Genomic DNA, 14,590 nt, shown 5'->3' with positions numbered 1-14,590 from the left:
CTTCTCCTCCCAGGAACCCAGAGGGAGCAGAGGTGGCTGCCCTGAGATGATGGAGCACTTGGCCCAGAGCAGGCCCTCTACCCCTGAACCAACACGAGGGTCTTCCTGGACTCTGGTGAAGTGACTGCTGTCATCAGGACACGGACAGCCCCAGAGCTCCTGGCACCCACGAGAGGGGACTGGCTCTGAAATGTCAAAACAGGCATTAGGAATTGTGGAAGTAACTGGGAACTGTGGGACATTTTGCACAGAGAAAACAATTTCTGATCAACCCCTTCCAGTGATATGTAGCTTGTACTCAACTACTCACAGAAGACTGTTTCAAGGACTTTATTTTAAATTGATATAGAATCTGTTCAGTTACAAAAGCCATTTATTGCATTCTCTCCATTTCATAGCTGGAATTCAGTGTTAAGATTCGATTTACTCAAGTGAAAAAAAAGATCAAGAAATCATCTGTAAGAGCTATTTCTGAAGAACATGCCCAGTATTTTATTGTTCTGTGCCTTTAGATTACAGTACCAACGTCCTGCTTCCAGTAAAGTGTGAGACATGGGTCTAGCTAAGGACCACATGAAACTTCGGCAACAAGCAATCATGTAACAGCTGTGACATGGGTGCTGGCCTCCAGGCCTTGTGAGTTAAGACACCCTGCTTGCCTTTCCAGAAACACAGTGGCTCTGGACATCTCAACTAGTCCCTATGGTAGAGGGATTGAAGGATCCTTTTCTGAACTTGGCTTCTCCATGAAAGAGACAGGAGAATGGCTTAAATATTAATATATCCTGAAACTTACAAACAAAAACAAACAAATCTATGTCTTCTGCAAAGCTGGTGAACATGTGGATGCCAGTGTTTTTAGAGTGAGATGTTTTAGGGGCAGTGGGTAACTGACTGAGGATGCTGTGTAAAATTTTTTCTTTTCCTGGAAAGGCAGAAAAGACTGAAAATCAGTTAAATGTAACATTTAGAATGTAACATCTTCACTTGGGAAATTTATGAATATGAAATCTACACGGCAACAAAACACCATCTTCCAATGACTGCACTGGCAAAGTCACCACACTAATTTCTGTTCCGCTTATTTCTTGGCTCAAGCTCAGCACTTTCAGCTGACCTTGTGCGACGATTCTGTCCAAGACTTATTTCTGTGTCTTGAAGATCATTTCTGAAAATGGAAAAAAGAAAATGCCAGCTTAGAAAATGATGATTATTATTTTACAGCAGTTTCTGGTTTATAAGTGCTTTCCCATGTGTTTTTATGTAATCCTCCAAATAGCCTTCCACTCCACTGACAAGTCTACTATGATAATTCTTATTACTTTTATTATTATTTCCACTTTACAACTGAGAAAACAGTGACTTAGCAAAGATCACAAATCCTAAATGATAGAGTTAAGAACTGAATCTCCTTCTTCTCAACCAGAATCTAGCAGTTTTTTGCTTCTGCTTCACATGCAGAAAGCTGCAAAAAAAGTGCTTCCATCGCAACAAGACGAAGTCAGAGAGTCTTAACAAAATCATAACTTATCTCGTCAGAGAGCTGAGGTTGTAAGGGGACCAAGAAAATAAAGTCCCCTCCCAACAGAGATGGGCCATGCACATCCCCTCACTTTGGGCAGAGCGCTGGGGGAAAAGAGGTGGCTGCCATTCAAGTAGGTGGGAAGACAAAAGCAAACTTTCTCTGGATTCTGGAGCACATGCAGAGACCAAACTACATAGAACAGGCTCCCACACTACAAGGAAAGAGAGAGAAGTCCAAACATCTCAGTGGAACATGGCCTCCATCTGCCCTGCCAGTGGGCTATGTGCCACATAAATGACCACCCGCAGCCTGAGGCCAGCCCAGACTGAAGAAACAGAAGCAAATAAAATGGCTGTGGTTTAAGCTTCTAAGTTTCAGGGTGATTTGTTACATGGCAATTAAAAAACTAAACAGAAACTACTTTTGTTCAATTCATTCTGCTTATCTACCACTACATAACCACCATTCTCAGGAAACAAAACAATTGTTTATTTGGTCGTGATTCCAGATCTGGGCAGGGCTCAGAACAGACAGCTGAACTGAGTTTGGAGGATTCACTTCAAGGACGGCTCACTTGTCTACTGGCAAACTGGTGCTGGCTGCTGACTTGAAAACTGGCTGGTGAGAGGGCTGCCCCTCCCCATTCTCCTCCAACTGTCTTCTCCCCATGCCCAGGGTGGGCTTCTCACAGTGGAAGGGCTGGGTCCAAAGGGAAGAATCCGAAAAGTGAGCATTCTGAAAGGACAAGCCCCACTGTGCAAACACTACCCAAGCTTCTTCTCATATCACATGACCAAGTCCAGAATCAATGTGGGCCTCGAGAGTGTGAGTACTGAGAGGGTGTGATTCACCGCACCCACCAAAATAACCCTAACCCTGGATATATTCAGTTGGAAAAATCCATCAAGCTGTACACTTAAGATGTGTTCACAATAACAGTTCTTAATAAATAACAATGAATAAAGTCCCCTCCTCCAAAAAGAGACAGCCAAATTTTCAAGTCGTCTCTAGAAAATATGTTGGGATCATTAGTGTACTGCAAATGACTTCTCATGGGGTTAGGATGAAATGCAGGTTACCAACAGAGAAAATGATTCTTCCTTTTCTGATTTTATAATATTAGAAAAAGCTATTCCCTAAAAAAGGAACTAAAAGATAAAGCACAAGAGATAAAGAGTTAAGAAAAGACTTTTAAGTGGCAACCCTTATTTACCAGGGAGTGTGTTCAGATCCAAAGAATGCTGACTGGCATATTCAATCACTCATATGCCTACTGAGTGCCCACCATGAGACTCCCCTCCCCCAGGCACCCTGCAGGGTGCGGGGCCTAACGAACATCCTCTCTAGGAAGCGAGTCGGGTTTAAGTGCAAACAGAGTGCTGCCAGATCAGGGGAGCAGTCAGGGGCTTCTGAGCAGAGCTGTCAAGGAAGGAACCACAACTCCTGTGTGGATGAAAAAAGGAGAAAAGGCAACCAAGGTGGAAGCAACAGCAGTATAAGGCAGTATGACTCTGAAGCAAAGATGAGTAGCTCAGCTTGGCTTAACAAGGAAAGAGGGGTGGGGAAGGACAGTCCAGGAGCCAGTGGGCAGGCTGGGGCCGTAGCTCACGAGTCCCCACAAGACTTCAAACTACCACAGAGAACACGATGTCTTTCAGGTCTCACTAGCAGAATGAAGCATACTGGCTAGAGGCAGAGAGACAGCCAGCCAGCCAGACGGCTGTCGCAGGAAGCCAGAGAGAAAACAAGTCTTATGCAGACTGTGGCACAGAGGGGCTGACAAGAGATAGTTCAGGGGTCGCCCACAGCCCCGCTCCTCAATGAGGGGCCCCAGAAGCAGCATCAGCAACCACGGGGAGTGTTAAAATGCAAACTCCTGCACCCCAGCCCAAATCTCCAAAATCTCAATCTTGGGGTTCAGTGGAGCCCAATAATCTATTTTAACAAGTCCTCCAAGTGATCTTGATGTACATATAAGTCTGAGGACAACTTATCCATAGGGTTTTGCAATCAACTGCATCTGAGACGTAAGAGAGAGTGAGAAGTTGACAATGATTCTTCAGTTTCTGGCTGCAGCAGTGGGGAAGACTGTTAACACCACTGCTCACTGAGGGAGGAGACGGTGGAGGGGGAGCAGGTCTGAGAGAAGGGACTCAGATTCCTGGAGGCAGAAACATTTCCTCCACAATTTCATGTGGAAACTGAAAGCTGGAAACATGAAACTTGAAATGATTTACCTGGACCATTTTTCTTCCTATTTTCATCCTCTTCAATGTAAACATATCCTGTAGCTCAAACTGGTAAGATGAACCAATAATCACAGATAGAAGAAGCTGAGACCAACCTACAGAAAGCAGGGTCTTGTTTGGGGTGGGGTTTTGTTTTTTTGTTGTTTATGAAAATACTGCTTTATATGGGGCACTGTGTTACTAAAAGAACCTCTCAATCATTTATGGAATTAGAAGAATGTACTGGGACTGAAATAGCATGTTCTAGGACTAGTATCTCAAATATGTCACTTGCAGTACCACAAAATACCTATAAGTTTTGTTGTTATTGTTCAGTCACTGTCGTGTCCAACTCTTTGTGACCCCATGAACCATAGCACGCCAGGCTTCCCTGTCCGTCATCATCTCCTGGAGCTTGCTCAAACTCATGTCCATTGAGTCAGTGATGCCATCCAACCATCTCATATTCTGCTGCCTCTTTCTCCTCTTGCCCTCAGTCTTTCCCAGCATCAGGGTATTTTCCAATGACTTGGCTCTTTCCATCAGTTGGCCAAAGTACTGGAGTTTCAGCATCAGCCGTTCCGATGAGTTTCAGGGCTGATTTCCTTTAGGACTGACTAAGGTTTGATCTCCTTGCTGTCCAAGGGACTATTAAGAATCTTCTCCAGCACCACAGTTTGAAACTGTCAATTCACTGGCGCTAAGCCTTCTTTATGGTCCAACTCTCACATCTGTACATGACCACTGGAAAAATCATAGCTTTGACTATATGGACCTTTCTCAGCAAAGTGATGTCTCTGCTTTGTGTTGATATCTCAACACTGTCTAGGTTGGTGATAGCTTTTCCTCCAAGGAGTGAGTGTCTTTTAATTTCATGGCTGCAGTCACCATCCGCAGTGATTTTGGATCCCGAGAAAATAAAATCTGTCACTGTTTCCACTTTTTCCCCATCTATTTGCCATGAAGTGATGGGACCGGATGCCATGATCTTTGTTTTTTGACTGCTAAGTTTTAAGCCAGCTTTTTCAATCCCCTTTCACCCTCATCAAGAGGCTCTTTAGATCCTCTGCACTTTCTGCCACTAAAATGGTGTCATCTGCATATCTGAGGTTGTTGATATTTCTTCCAGCAATCTTGACTCCAGCTTGTGAGTCATCCAGCCTGGTATTTCGCATGATGTACTCTGCATATAAGTTAAATAAATAATATGCAGCTTTGATGTACTTCCTTCCCACTTTGGAACCAGTCCATTGTTCGTATCCAGTTCTAACTGTTGCTTCTTGTCCTGGATACAGGTTTCTCAGGAAGCAGGTACAGTGGTCTGGTATTCCCATCTCTTGAAGAACTTTCCACAGTTTGTCATGATCCACACAGTCAAAAGGCTTTAGCATAGTCAATGAAGCAGATTTTTTTTTTTTTAATTCCCTTGCTTTGTCTATGATCCAGCAGAGATGTTGGCAATTTGATCTCTGGTTTCCCTGCCTTTTCTAAATCCAGCTTGAACATCTGGAATTTCTCGGTTCACATGCTGTTGAAGTCTAGCTTGGAGGATTTTGAACATAATTTTGCTAGCATGTGAAATGAATGCAACTCTTCAGTGATTTGAACATTGTTTGTCATTGCCTTTCAGATTAGAAAACTGAACTTTTCCAGTCCTGTGGCCACTGCTGAATTTTCCAAATTTGCTGGCATCTGGAGTATAGAGAGCACTTTAACAGCATCCTCTTTTAGGATTTAAATAGCTCAGCTGGAATTCCATCACCTCCACTAGCTTTGTTCATAGTGATGCTTCCTAAGGCCCCCTTGACTTCACACTCCAGGATGTCTGGCTCTAGGTGGGTAACCATACCATTGTGGTTATCTGGGTCATTAATACCTGTTTTGTACAGTTCTTCTTTGTATTCTTGCCACCTCTTCTTAATCTCTTCTGAATCTCATGAACACTATGAAAAGGCCTATAAGCTTAAGATACATATTTGCAGAGCTATTATTTTGTTGAGACGTAAAGCCGTGGGGTCCTTTCCTAATTGTTTCTTTTTTTCCATTCTGATTATTTTTTAAATATAAATTTATTTTAATTGGAGCTTAATTACTTTACAATATTGTATTGGTTTTGCCATACATCAACATGAATCCGCCACAGGTGTACACGTGTTCACCATCCTGAACCCCCCTCCCACCTCCCTCCCCATACCATCCCTCTGGGTCATCCCAGTGCACCAGCCCTGAGCATCCTGTATCATGCATCGAACCTGGTCTGGTGACTCATTTCACATATGATATTATACATGTTTCAATGCCATTCTCCCAAATCATCCCACCCTCGCCCTCTCCCACAGAGTCCAAAAGACTATTCTATATATCTGTGTCTCTTTTGCTGTCTCACATACAGGGTTATCATTAACCATCTTTCTAAATTCCATATATATGCGTTAGTATACTGTATTGGTGTTTTTCTTTCTGGCTTACGTCACTCTGTATAATAGGCTCCAGTTTCATCCACCTCATTAGAACTGATTCAAATGCATTCTTTTTAATGGCTGAGTAATACTCCATTGTGTATATGTACCACAGCTTTCTTATCCACTCATCTGCTGATGGGCATCGAGGTTGCTTCCATGTCCTGGCTATTATAAACAGGGCTGTGATGAACATTAATGCACGTGTCTCTTTCAATTCTGGTTTCCTTGGTGTGTATGCCCAGCAGTGGGATTGCTGGGTCATATGACAGTTCTATTTCCAGTTTTTTAAGGAATCTCCACACTGTTCTCCATAGTGGCTGTACTAGTTTGCATTCCCACCAACAGTGTAAGAGGGTTCCTTTTCTCCACACCCTCTCCAGCATTTATTGCTTGTAGACTTCTGGATAGCAGCCATTCTGACTGGCGTGAAATGGTACCTCATTGTAGTTTTGATTTGCATTTCTCTGATAATGAGTGATGCTGAACATCTTTTCATGTGTTTGTTAGCCATCTGTATGTCTTTGGAGAAATGTCTGTTTAGTTCTTTGGCCTATTTTTTGATTGGGTCATTTATTTTTCTGGAGTTGAGCTACAGGAGTTGCTTGTATATTTTTGAGATTAATTCTTTGTCAGTTGCTTCATTTGCTATGATTTCCTCCCATTCTGAAGGCTGTCTTTTCACCTTGCTTATGGTTTCCTTTGTTGTGCAGAAGCTTTTACTTTTAATTAGGTCCCATTTGTTTATTTTTGCTTTTATTTCCAATATTCTGGGGGCAGGTAGAGGAGCCTGCTGTGATTTATGTCGGAGAGTGTTTTGCCTATGTTCTCCTCTAGGAGTTTTATACTTTCTGGTCTTATGTTGAGATCTTTAATCCGTTTTATTTTTGTGTATGGTGTTAGAAAGTGTTCTAGTTTCATTCTTTTACAAGTGGTTGACCGGTTTTCCCAGCATCACTTGTTAAAGAGATTGTCTTTTCTCCATTGTATATTCTTGCCTCCTTTGTCAAAGATAAGGTGTCCATAGGTGTGTGGATTTATCTCTGGGCTTTCTATTTTGTTCCACTGATCTATATCTCTGTCTTTGTGCCAGTACTATACTGTCTTGATGACTGTGGCTCTGTAGTAGAGCCTGACGTCAGGCAAGTTGATTCCTCCAGTTCCATTCTTCTTTCTCAAGATTGCTTTGGCTATTCGAGGTTTTTTTGTATTTGCATACAAATTCTGAAATTTGTTCTAGCTCTGTGAAAAATACCGTTGGTAGCTTGATAGGGATTGCATTGAAACTATAAATTGCTTTGCGTAGTATACTCCATTTCACTATATTGATTTTTCTGATCCATGAACATGATATATTTCTCCATCTATTAGTGTCCTCGTTGATTTATTTCACCAGTGTATTATAGTTTTCTATATATAGGTCTTTTGTTTCTTTAGGTAAGTATATTCCTAAGTATTTTATTCTTTTCATTACAATGGTGAATGGAATTGTTTCCTTAATTTCTCTATTTTCTCATTAATAGTGTATAGAAATGCAAGGGATTTCTGTATGTTGATTTTATATCCTGCAACTTTACTATATTCATTGATTAGCTCTAGTAATTTTCTGGTGGAGTCTTTAGGGTTTTCTATGTAGAGGATCATGTCATCTGCAAACAGTGAGAGTTTTACTTCTTTTCTAATCTGGATTCATTTCTTTTTCTGCTCTGATTGCAGTGGCCAAAACTTCCAAAATTATGTCGAATAGTAGTGGTGAAAGTGGGCACCCTTGTCTTGTTCCTGACTTTAGGGGAAATGCTTTCAATTTTTCACCATTGAGGATAATGTTTGCTGTGGGTTTGTCATATATAGCTTTTATTATGTTGAGGTATGTTCCTTCTATTCCTGCTTTCTGGAGAGTTTTTATCATAAATGGATGTTGAACTTTGTCAAAGGCTTTTTCTGCATCTATTGAGATAATCATATGGCTTTTATTTTTCAATTTGTTAATGTAGTGTATTACATTGATTGATTTGCGGATATTGAAGAATCCTTGCATCCCTGGGATAAAGCCCACTTGGTCATGATGTATGATCTTTTTAATGTGTTGCTGGATTCTGATTGCTAGAATTTTGTTAAGGATTTTTGTATCCATGTTCATCAGTGATATTGGCCTGTAGTTTTCTTTTTTGGTGGCGTCTTTCTCAGGTTTTGGTACTAGGGTGATGGCAGCCTCACAGAATGAGTTTGGAAGTTTACCTTCCTCTGTAATTTTCTGGAAGAGTTTGAGTAGGATAGGTGTTAGTTCTTCTCTAAATTTTTGGTAGAATTCAGCTGTGAAGCCGTCTGGACCTGGGCTTTTGTTTGCTGGAAGATTTCTGATTACAGTTTCAATTTCCGTGCTTGTAATGGGTCTGTTAAGATTTTCTATTTCTTCCTGGTTCAGTTTTGGAAAGTTGTACTTTTCTAAGAATTTGTCCATTTCTTCCAAGTTGTCCATTTTATTGGCATATAATTGCTGATAGTAGTCTCTTATGTTCCACTGTATTTCTGTGCCGTCTGTTGTGATCGCTCCGTTTTTGTTTCTAATTGTATTGATTTTTCTCCCTCTGTTTCCTGACGAGTCTGGCTAATGGTTTGTCAATTTTATTTATCCTCTCAAAGAACCAGCTTTTGGCTTTGTTGATTTTTGCTATGGTCTCTTTTGTTTCTTTTGCATTTATTTCTGCTCTAATTTTTAAGATTTCTTTCCTTCTACGAACCCTGGGGTTCTCCATTTCTTCCTTTTCTAGTTGCTTCAGGTGTAGAGTTAGGTTATTTATTTGACTTTTTTCTTATTTCTTGAGGTATGCCTGATTTGCTATGAACCTTCCTCTTAGCACTGCTTTTACAGTGTCCCACAGGTTTTGGGTTGTTGTGTTTTCATTTTCATTCATTTCTATGCATATTTTGATTTATTTCTTCTGTGATTTGTTGGTTATTCAGCAGCGTGTTGTTCAGCCTCCATATGTTGGAATTTATTTAATAGTTTTTCTCCTGTAATTGAGATCTAATCTTACTGCATTGAGGTCAGAAAAGAGCTTGGAATGATTTCAATTTTTTTGAATTTACCAAGACTAGATTTATGGCCCAGGATGTGATCTATCCTGGAGAAGGTTCCGTGTGTGCTTGAGAAAAAGGTGAAATTCATTGTTTTGGAGTGAAATGTCCTATAGATATCAATTAGGTCTAACTGGTCTATTGTATCATTTAAAGTTTGTGTTTCTTTGTTAATTTTCTGTTTAGTTGATCTATCCATAGGTGTGAGTGGGGTATTAAAGTCTCCCACTATTATTGTGTTATTGTTAATTCCCCCTTTCATACTTGTTAGCATTTGTCTTACATATTGTGGTGCTCCTATGTTGGGTGCATATATATTTATAATTGTTATATCTTCTTCTTGGATTGATCCTTTAATCATTATGTAGTGTCCTTCTTTGTCTCTTTTCACAGCCTTTGTTTTAAAGTCTATTTTATCTGATATGAGTATTGCTACTCTTGCTTTCTTTTGGTCTCTATTTGCATGGAATATCTTTTTCCAGGCCTTCACTTTCAGTCTGTATGTGTCCCTTGTTTTGAGGTGGGTCTCTTGTAGACAACATATATAGGGGTCTTGGTTTTATATCCATTCAGCCAGTCTTTGTCTTTGCATACTGAGTGCAGCACTTTCTCAGCATCATCTTTCAGGATTTGAAATAGCTCAACTGGAATTCCATCACCTCCACTAGCTTTGTTCGTAGTGATGCTTTCTAAGGCCCACTTAACTTCACATTCCAAGATGTCTGGCTCTAGATTAGTGATCACATCATCACGATTATCTGGGTCATGAAGATCTTTTTTGTACAGTTCTTCGGTGTATTCTTGCCACCTCTTCTTAATATCTTCTGCTTCTTTTAGGTCCAGACAATTTCTGTCCTTTATCGAGCCCATCTTTGCATGAAATGTTCCCTTGGTATCTCTAATTTTCTTGAAGAGATCTCTAGTCTTTCCCATTCTGTTGTTTTCCTCTATTTCTTTGCACTGATCACTGAAGACGGCTTTCTTATCTCTTCTTGCTATTCTTTGGAACTCTCCATTCAGATGCTTATATTTTTCCTTTTCTCCTTTGTTTTTCGCCTCTCTTCTTTTCACAGCTATTTGTAAGTCCTCCCCAGACAGCCATTTTGCTTTTCTGCATTTCTTTTCCATAGGGATGGTCTTGATCCCTGTCTGCTGTACAATGTCATGAACCTCAGTCCACAGTTCATCAGGCACTCTATCTATCAGATCTAGACCCTTAAATCTATTTCTCACTTCCACTGTATAATCATAAGGGATTTGATTTAGGTCATACCTGAACGGTCTAGCGGTTTTCCCTCCTTTCTTCAATTTACGTCTGAATTTGGCAATAAGGAGTTCACGATCTGAGCCACAGTCAGCTCCCGGTCTTGTTTTTGTTGACTGTATAGAGCTTCTCCATCTTTGGCTGCAAAGAATATAATCAATCTGATTTCGGTGTTGACCATCTGGTGATGTCCATGTGTAGAGTCTTCTCTTGTGTTGTTGGAAGAGGGTGTTTGCTATGACCAGTGCACTTTCTTGGCGAAACTCTACTAGTCTTTGCCCTGCTTCATTCCACATTCCAAGGCCAAATTTGCCTGTTACTCCAGGTGTTTCTTGACTTCCTACTTTTGCATTCCAGTCCCCTATAATGAAAATGACGTCTTTTTTGGGTGTTAGTTCTAAAAGGTCTTGTAGGTCTTCATAAAACCATTCACCTTCAGTTTCTTCAGCGTTACTGGTTGGGGCATAGAATTGGATAACTGTGATATTGAATGGGTCCTTGTTAAATCTTTCTTGCATCTTCTCAATCCTTGTCTCTAGGCTATTTATCTGTGATTCCATTTTGTTTTCAACATTTTGGATCATTTTCACTATCATTATTCAGAATTCTTTATCAGGTAGATTCCCTATCTCTTCCTCTTTTGTTTGGTTTGCTGGGCATTTATCCTGTTCCTTTACCTGCTGGGTATTCCTCTGTCTCTTTATCTTGTTTATGTTGCTGTGTTTGGGGTGACCTTTCTGTATTCTGGCAGTTTGTGGAGTTCTCTTTATTGTGGAGTTTCCTCGCTGTGGGTGGGATTGTATGGGTGGCTTGTCAAGGTTTCCTGGTTAGGGAAGCTTATGTTGGTGTTCTGGTGGGTGAAGCTGGATTTCTTCTCTCTGGAGTGCAATGAAGTGTCCAGTAATGAGTTATGAGATGTCAATGGGCTTGGAGTGACTTTGCGCAGCCTGTATATTGAAGCTCAGGGTTGTGTTCCTGTGTTGCTGGAGAATTTGCATGGTATATCTTGCTCTGGAACTTGTTGGCTCTTGGGTGGTGCTTGGTTTCAGTGTATGTATGGAGGCGTTTGATGAGCTCCTGTCAATTAATGTTCCCTGGAGTTAGGAGTTCTCTGGTGTTCTCAGGATTTGGACTTAAGCCTCCTGCTTCTGGTTTTCAGTCTTATTTTTACAGTAGCCTCAAGACTTCTCCATCTATACAGCACCGTTGATAAAACATCTAGGTTAAAGACGAAAAGTTTCTCCACAGTGAGGGACACCCAGAGAGGTTCACAGAGTTACACGGAGAAGAGAAGAGGGAGGAGGGAGATAGAGGTGACCCAAGTTAGACGAGGTGGAATCAAAAGAGGAGAGAGCAAGCTAGCCAGTAATCACTTCCTTATGTGCGCTCCACAGTCTGGACCGCTCAGAGATGTTCATGGAGCTACACAGAGAAGAGAAGAGGGAGGAAGGAGACAGATGTGGCCAGGTGGATAAAGGGGGGAATCAAAAGAAGAGAGACAGATCCAGCCAGTAATCAGTTCCCTAAGTGTTCTCCACAGCCCGAAACACACAGAGATTCACAGAGTTGGGTAGAGAAGAGAAGGGGGAGGGAGGAGATAGAGGCGACCTGGTGGAGAAAAAGAAGAGTCCAAAGAGGGAGAGAGCAGTCAAGCCAGTAATCTCGCTCCCAAGTAAAAATGGGTACTGAAGATTGGGTTCTTAAATGTACAAAATTTATAACAACTACCAAAAAGCAAAGATTAAAAATCTAGAGTACAGGTTGGGTTTTCAAAAATACAATATTAAAGAAAAAAAAAGTCACAAAAATTATAATATATATATATACATGAAGTTTGCTTTAAAAAATAGGGTCTCTCTTTCTTTTGTTGCAAAGTAATAGCAGGTTATAAAAATGAAAATTAAAGGTATAATAGAGGGCTTAAAAATTTTAAAAAAATAAGGAATGATAGTAAAAGTAGTAAAAATATATCTAGGACTTTCTCTGGTGGTGTTGTGGGCAGTGTGGGGTCAGTTCATTTTTGGATAGTTCCTCGATCCAGCTTATATTTCTCAAGATCTATAGGTCCCTTCCTATGTAGTCAGTACAGGGTTTTAATCTATTGAACCTGTCACTCCCAAGGCGGTTCTGTCTGTTTTAGCTTCTTCTGTTTGCTGGTCGCTTCAGTGTCTAATTTCCGCCCTGACAGAAGGGGGCGGTGGTGAACCCTTTTTTAGGCTCACTTGTTCAGTCGTGCTGTAGGGAGGGAGGGACGCTGCAAACAAATAACACTGGCGTGTCCTCGCAGTGTCTCGGTCACACTGGGCTTGCCCCCACTCACGGTGTGTGTACTTTCCCTGTCAACACTGCTTAGGCTGCTCTGCCGGGAACTGTCTGAGGCCGGCCCTGGGTTGTATGCACTTCCCAAGTCTAAGCCGTTCAGGTTCAGGTACTGGGGTAGTCCTCAGAGGCACAGACTCGGTTGGGCCTGTGTTTTGTGCCCTTTCCAGGTCTGAGCAGCTCAGGTGACCACGTGTTTGGTGAGCGCGGTCGCTGTGACTTATCACCTCCCCCGTCCCTGCCGCTCGGTTTTCTAGGTGTACAACTGGCGCACCTTCTCAGGTGGATGTTGGCCGTCCAGAATTCCAAGAAGTCTTAGTTAGCAACGAAAGCCTGCTTGCAGTTCGGTAGATAATGCCTCTCTGGGGCTGCGATTGCCCCCTTCCTGCTCTGGCTGCCTGTCACCAGAGGGGGATGGTCTGCAGCCTGCTAGCTCTGCTCAGTCATTGTTCTGAGAGCGGGCCTGGTGGTGTCTTAGGTTAGGGCTTTTCCCGTGGTAGCTATCCCACAGTCTGGTTTTGCTAGCCCAAGTTAGTTCCCTCAGATTGCCCTCAGGGCATTCAGGCCAGGTCCTTACTCTAAGCAATGCAGCTGACACCTCCCTGCCCAGCCCCCGCTTGCTAGTGGCGGATGCAGATATCTGCTGCTTCTCTGCTGGGGGAGTTACCATTGGGCATGTAATCTGTGGGTTTTAATTATTTATTTTTCCTCCTGGTCATGTTGCCCTCTTTGGTTCCAAGGCTTGCCACAGACTTGGCAGTGAGAGTGTTTCCTGGTGTTTGGAAACTTCTCTTTAAAGACTCTCTTCCCAAGACGGAGCTCTGTCCCTACCTCTTTTGTCTTTTTGTCTTTTATATTTTTTCCTACCTCCTTTCGAAGACAATGGGCTGCTTTTCTGGGTGCCTGATGTCCTCTGCTGGCATTCAGAAGTTGTTTTGTGGAATTTACTAAGCGTCCAAATGTTCTTTTGATGAATTTGTGGGGGAGAAAGTGATCTCCCTGTCCTATTCCTCCACCATCTTAGGCCAGCCTCCCTGACTGTTTCTAAAGCTGCACTGTGGCATAAGCTGGTTCAAACTGCTCCACATCCAGCTGAAACCAGGAAGCCTGGAATCTTACCCCAGCAGCATCACTAACTAGCTGTGAACCTTAACTCTGTCAGCTTACCTCTCTGGAGCTCAATGTCCTTCCCTATAAAATGAAGGGACTGGACTAGACAAGCACTCACATCCTTCCAGATTTAACAGTGACTGTCTGTGAGGATCAGCGATGGGATCTGTTTTCTAAGTGCTTTCTCATAGTAATGACTTTAAGAGGTTGGTTTTCATTGCCAAAAATGGGCTTAGACTCAGGAATTCTGGGTTTAAGCTTGTCACAGCCATTGATGTGAGGGTTTAGTTTAGCAAGAACAGGGTGATTCATGGCACAAGAGGAAGCAGTTAGCTAATGAGTGGTCTCTTCTCCCAAAATTCAAAGTTCAGAAATGCTCAGGTGAAAATAAGGCAGCCACAATCTCAAACATTCATAAGACACTACTGTTTGAGCCACCAAATACCTTTTCCATTCTCCCAGTGATTCAACTATAATACTACAAAATGTCAGCACCATAAGCCTCATTCTTGGGACAGACAATTTAGCTTAATGGTCAAAAGAGCTGAATTTTGACATGTTAGATTGAAATCTCAGTTCTACCACTTATCACTTATTATTAACTGAC

At 41.8% G+C, this 14,590-nt stretch overlaps 1 protein-coding gene across 2 annotated transcripts in view; it reads right to left on the bottom strand.

Moving 5' to 3' along the window:
• Nucleotides 1-314: 314 nt before the first annotated feature.
• RAD18 (RAD18 E3 ubiquitin protein ligase) overlaps nt 315-14,590 on the bottom strand; it is a 108,338-nt gene continuing 94,062 nt past the window's right edge. For both annotated transcript variants that reach the window (XM_004018298.4, XM_012099578.3), the window contains one exon: nt 315-1,168. In XM_004018298.4, coding sequence (XP_004018347.1) covers nt 1,066-1,168 — 103 coding nt within the window. In that variant the 3' untranslated portion in view covers nt 315-1,065. The remainder of the gene's footprint in view (nt 1,169-14,590) is intronic.

Source organism: Ovis aries, chromosome 19, assembly GCF_016772045.2.
Source record: "Ovis aries strain OAR_USU_Benz2616 breed Rambouillet chromosome 19, ARS-UI_Ramb_v3.0, whole genome shotgun sequence".
NCBI classification, from domain to species: Eukaryota; Metazoa; Chordata; class Mammalia; order Artiodactyla; family Bovidae; genus Ovis; species Ovis aries.
The sequence above is the reverse complement of the archived record's forward strand: the minus strand, read 5'-3'. Positions and strand labels throughout refer to the sequence as shown.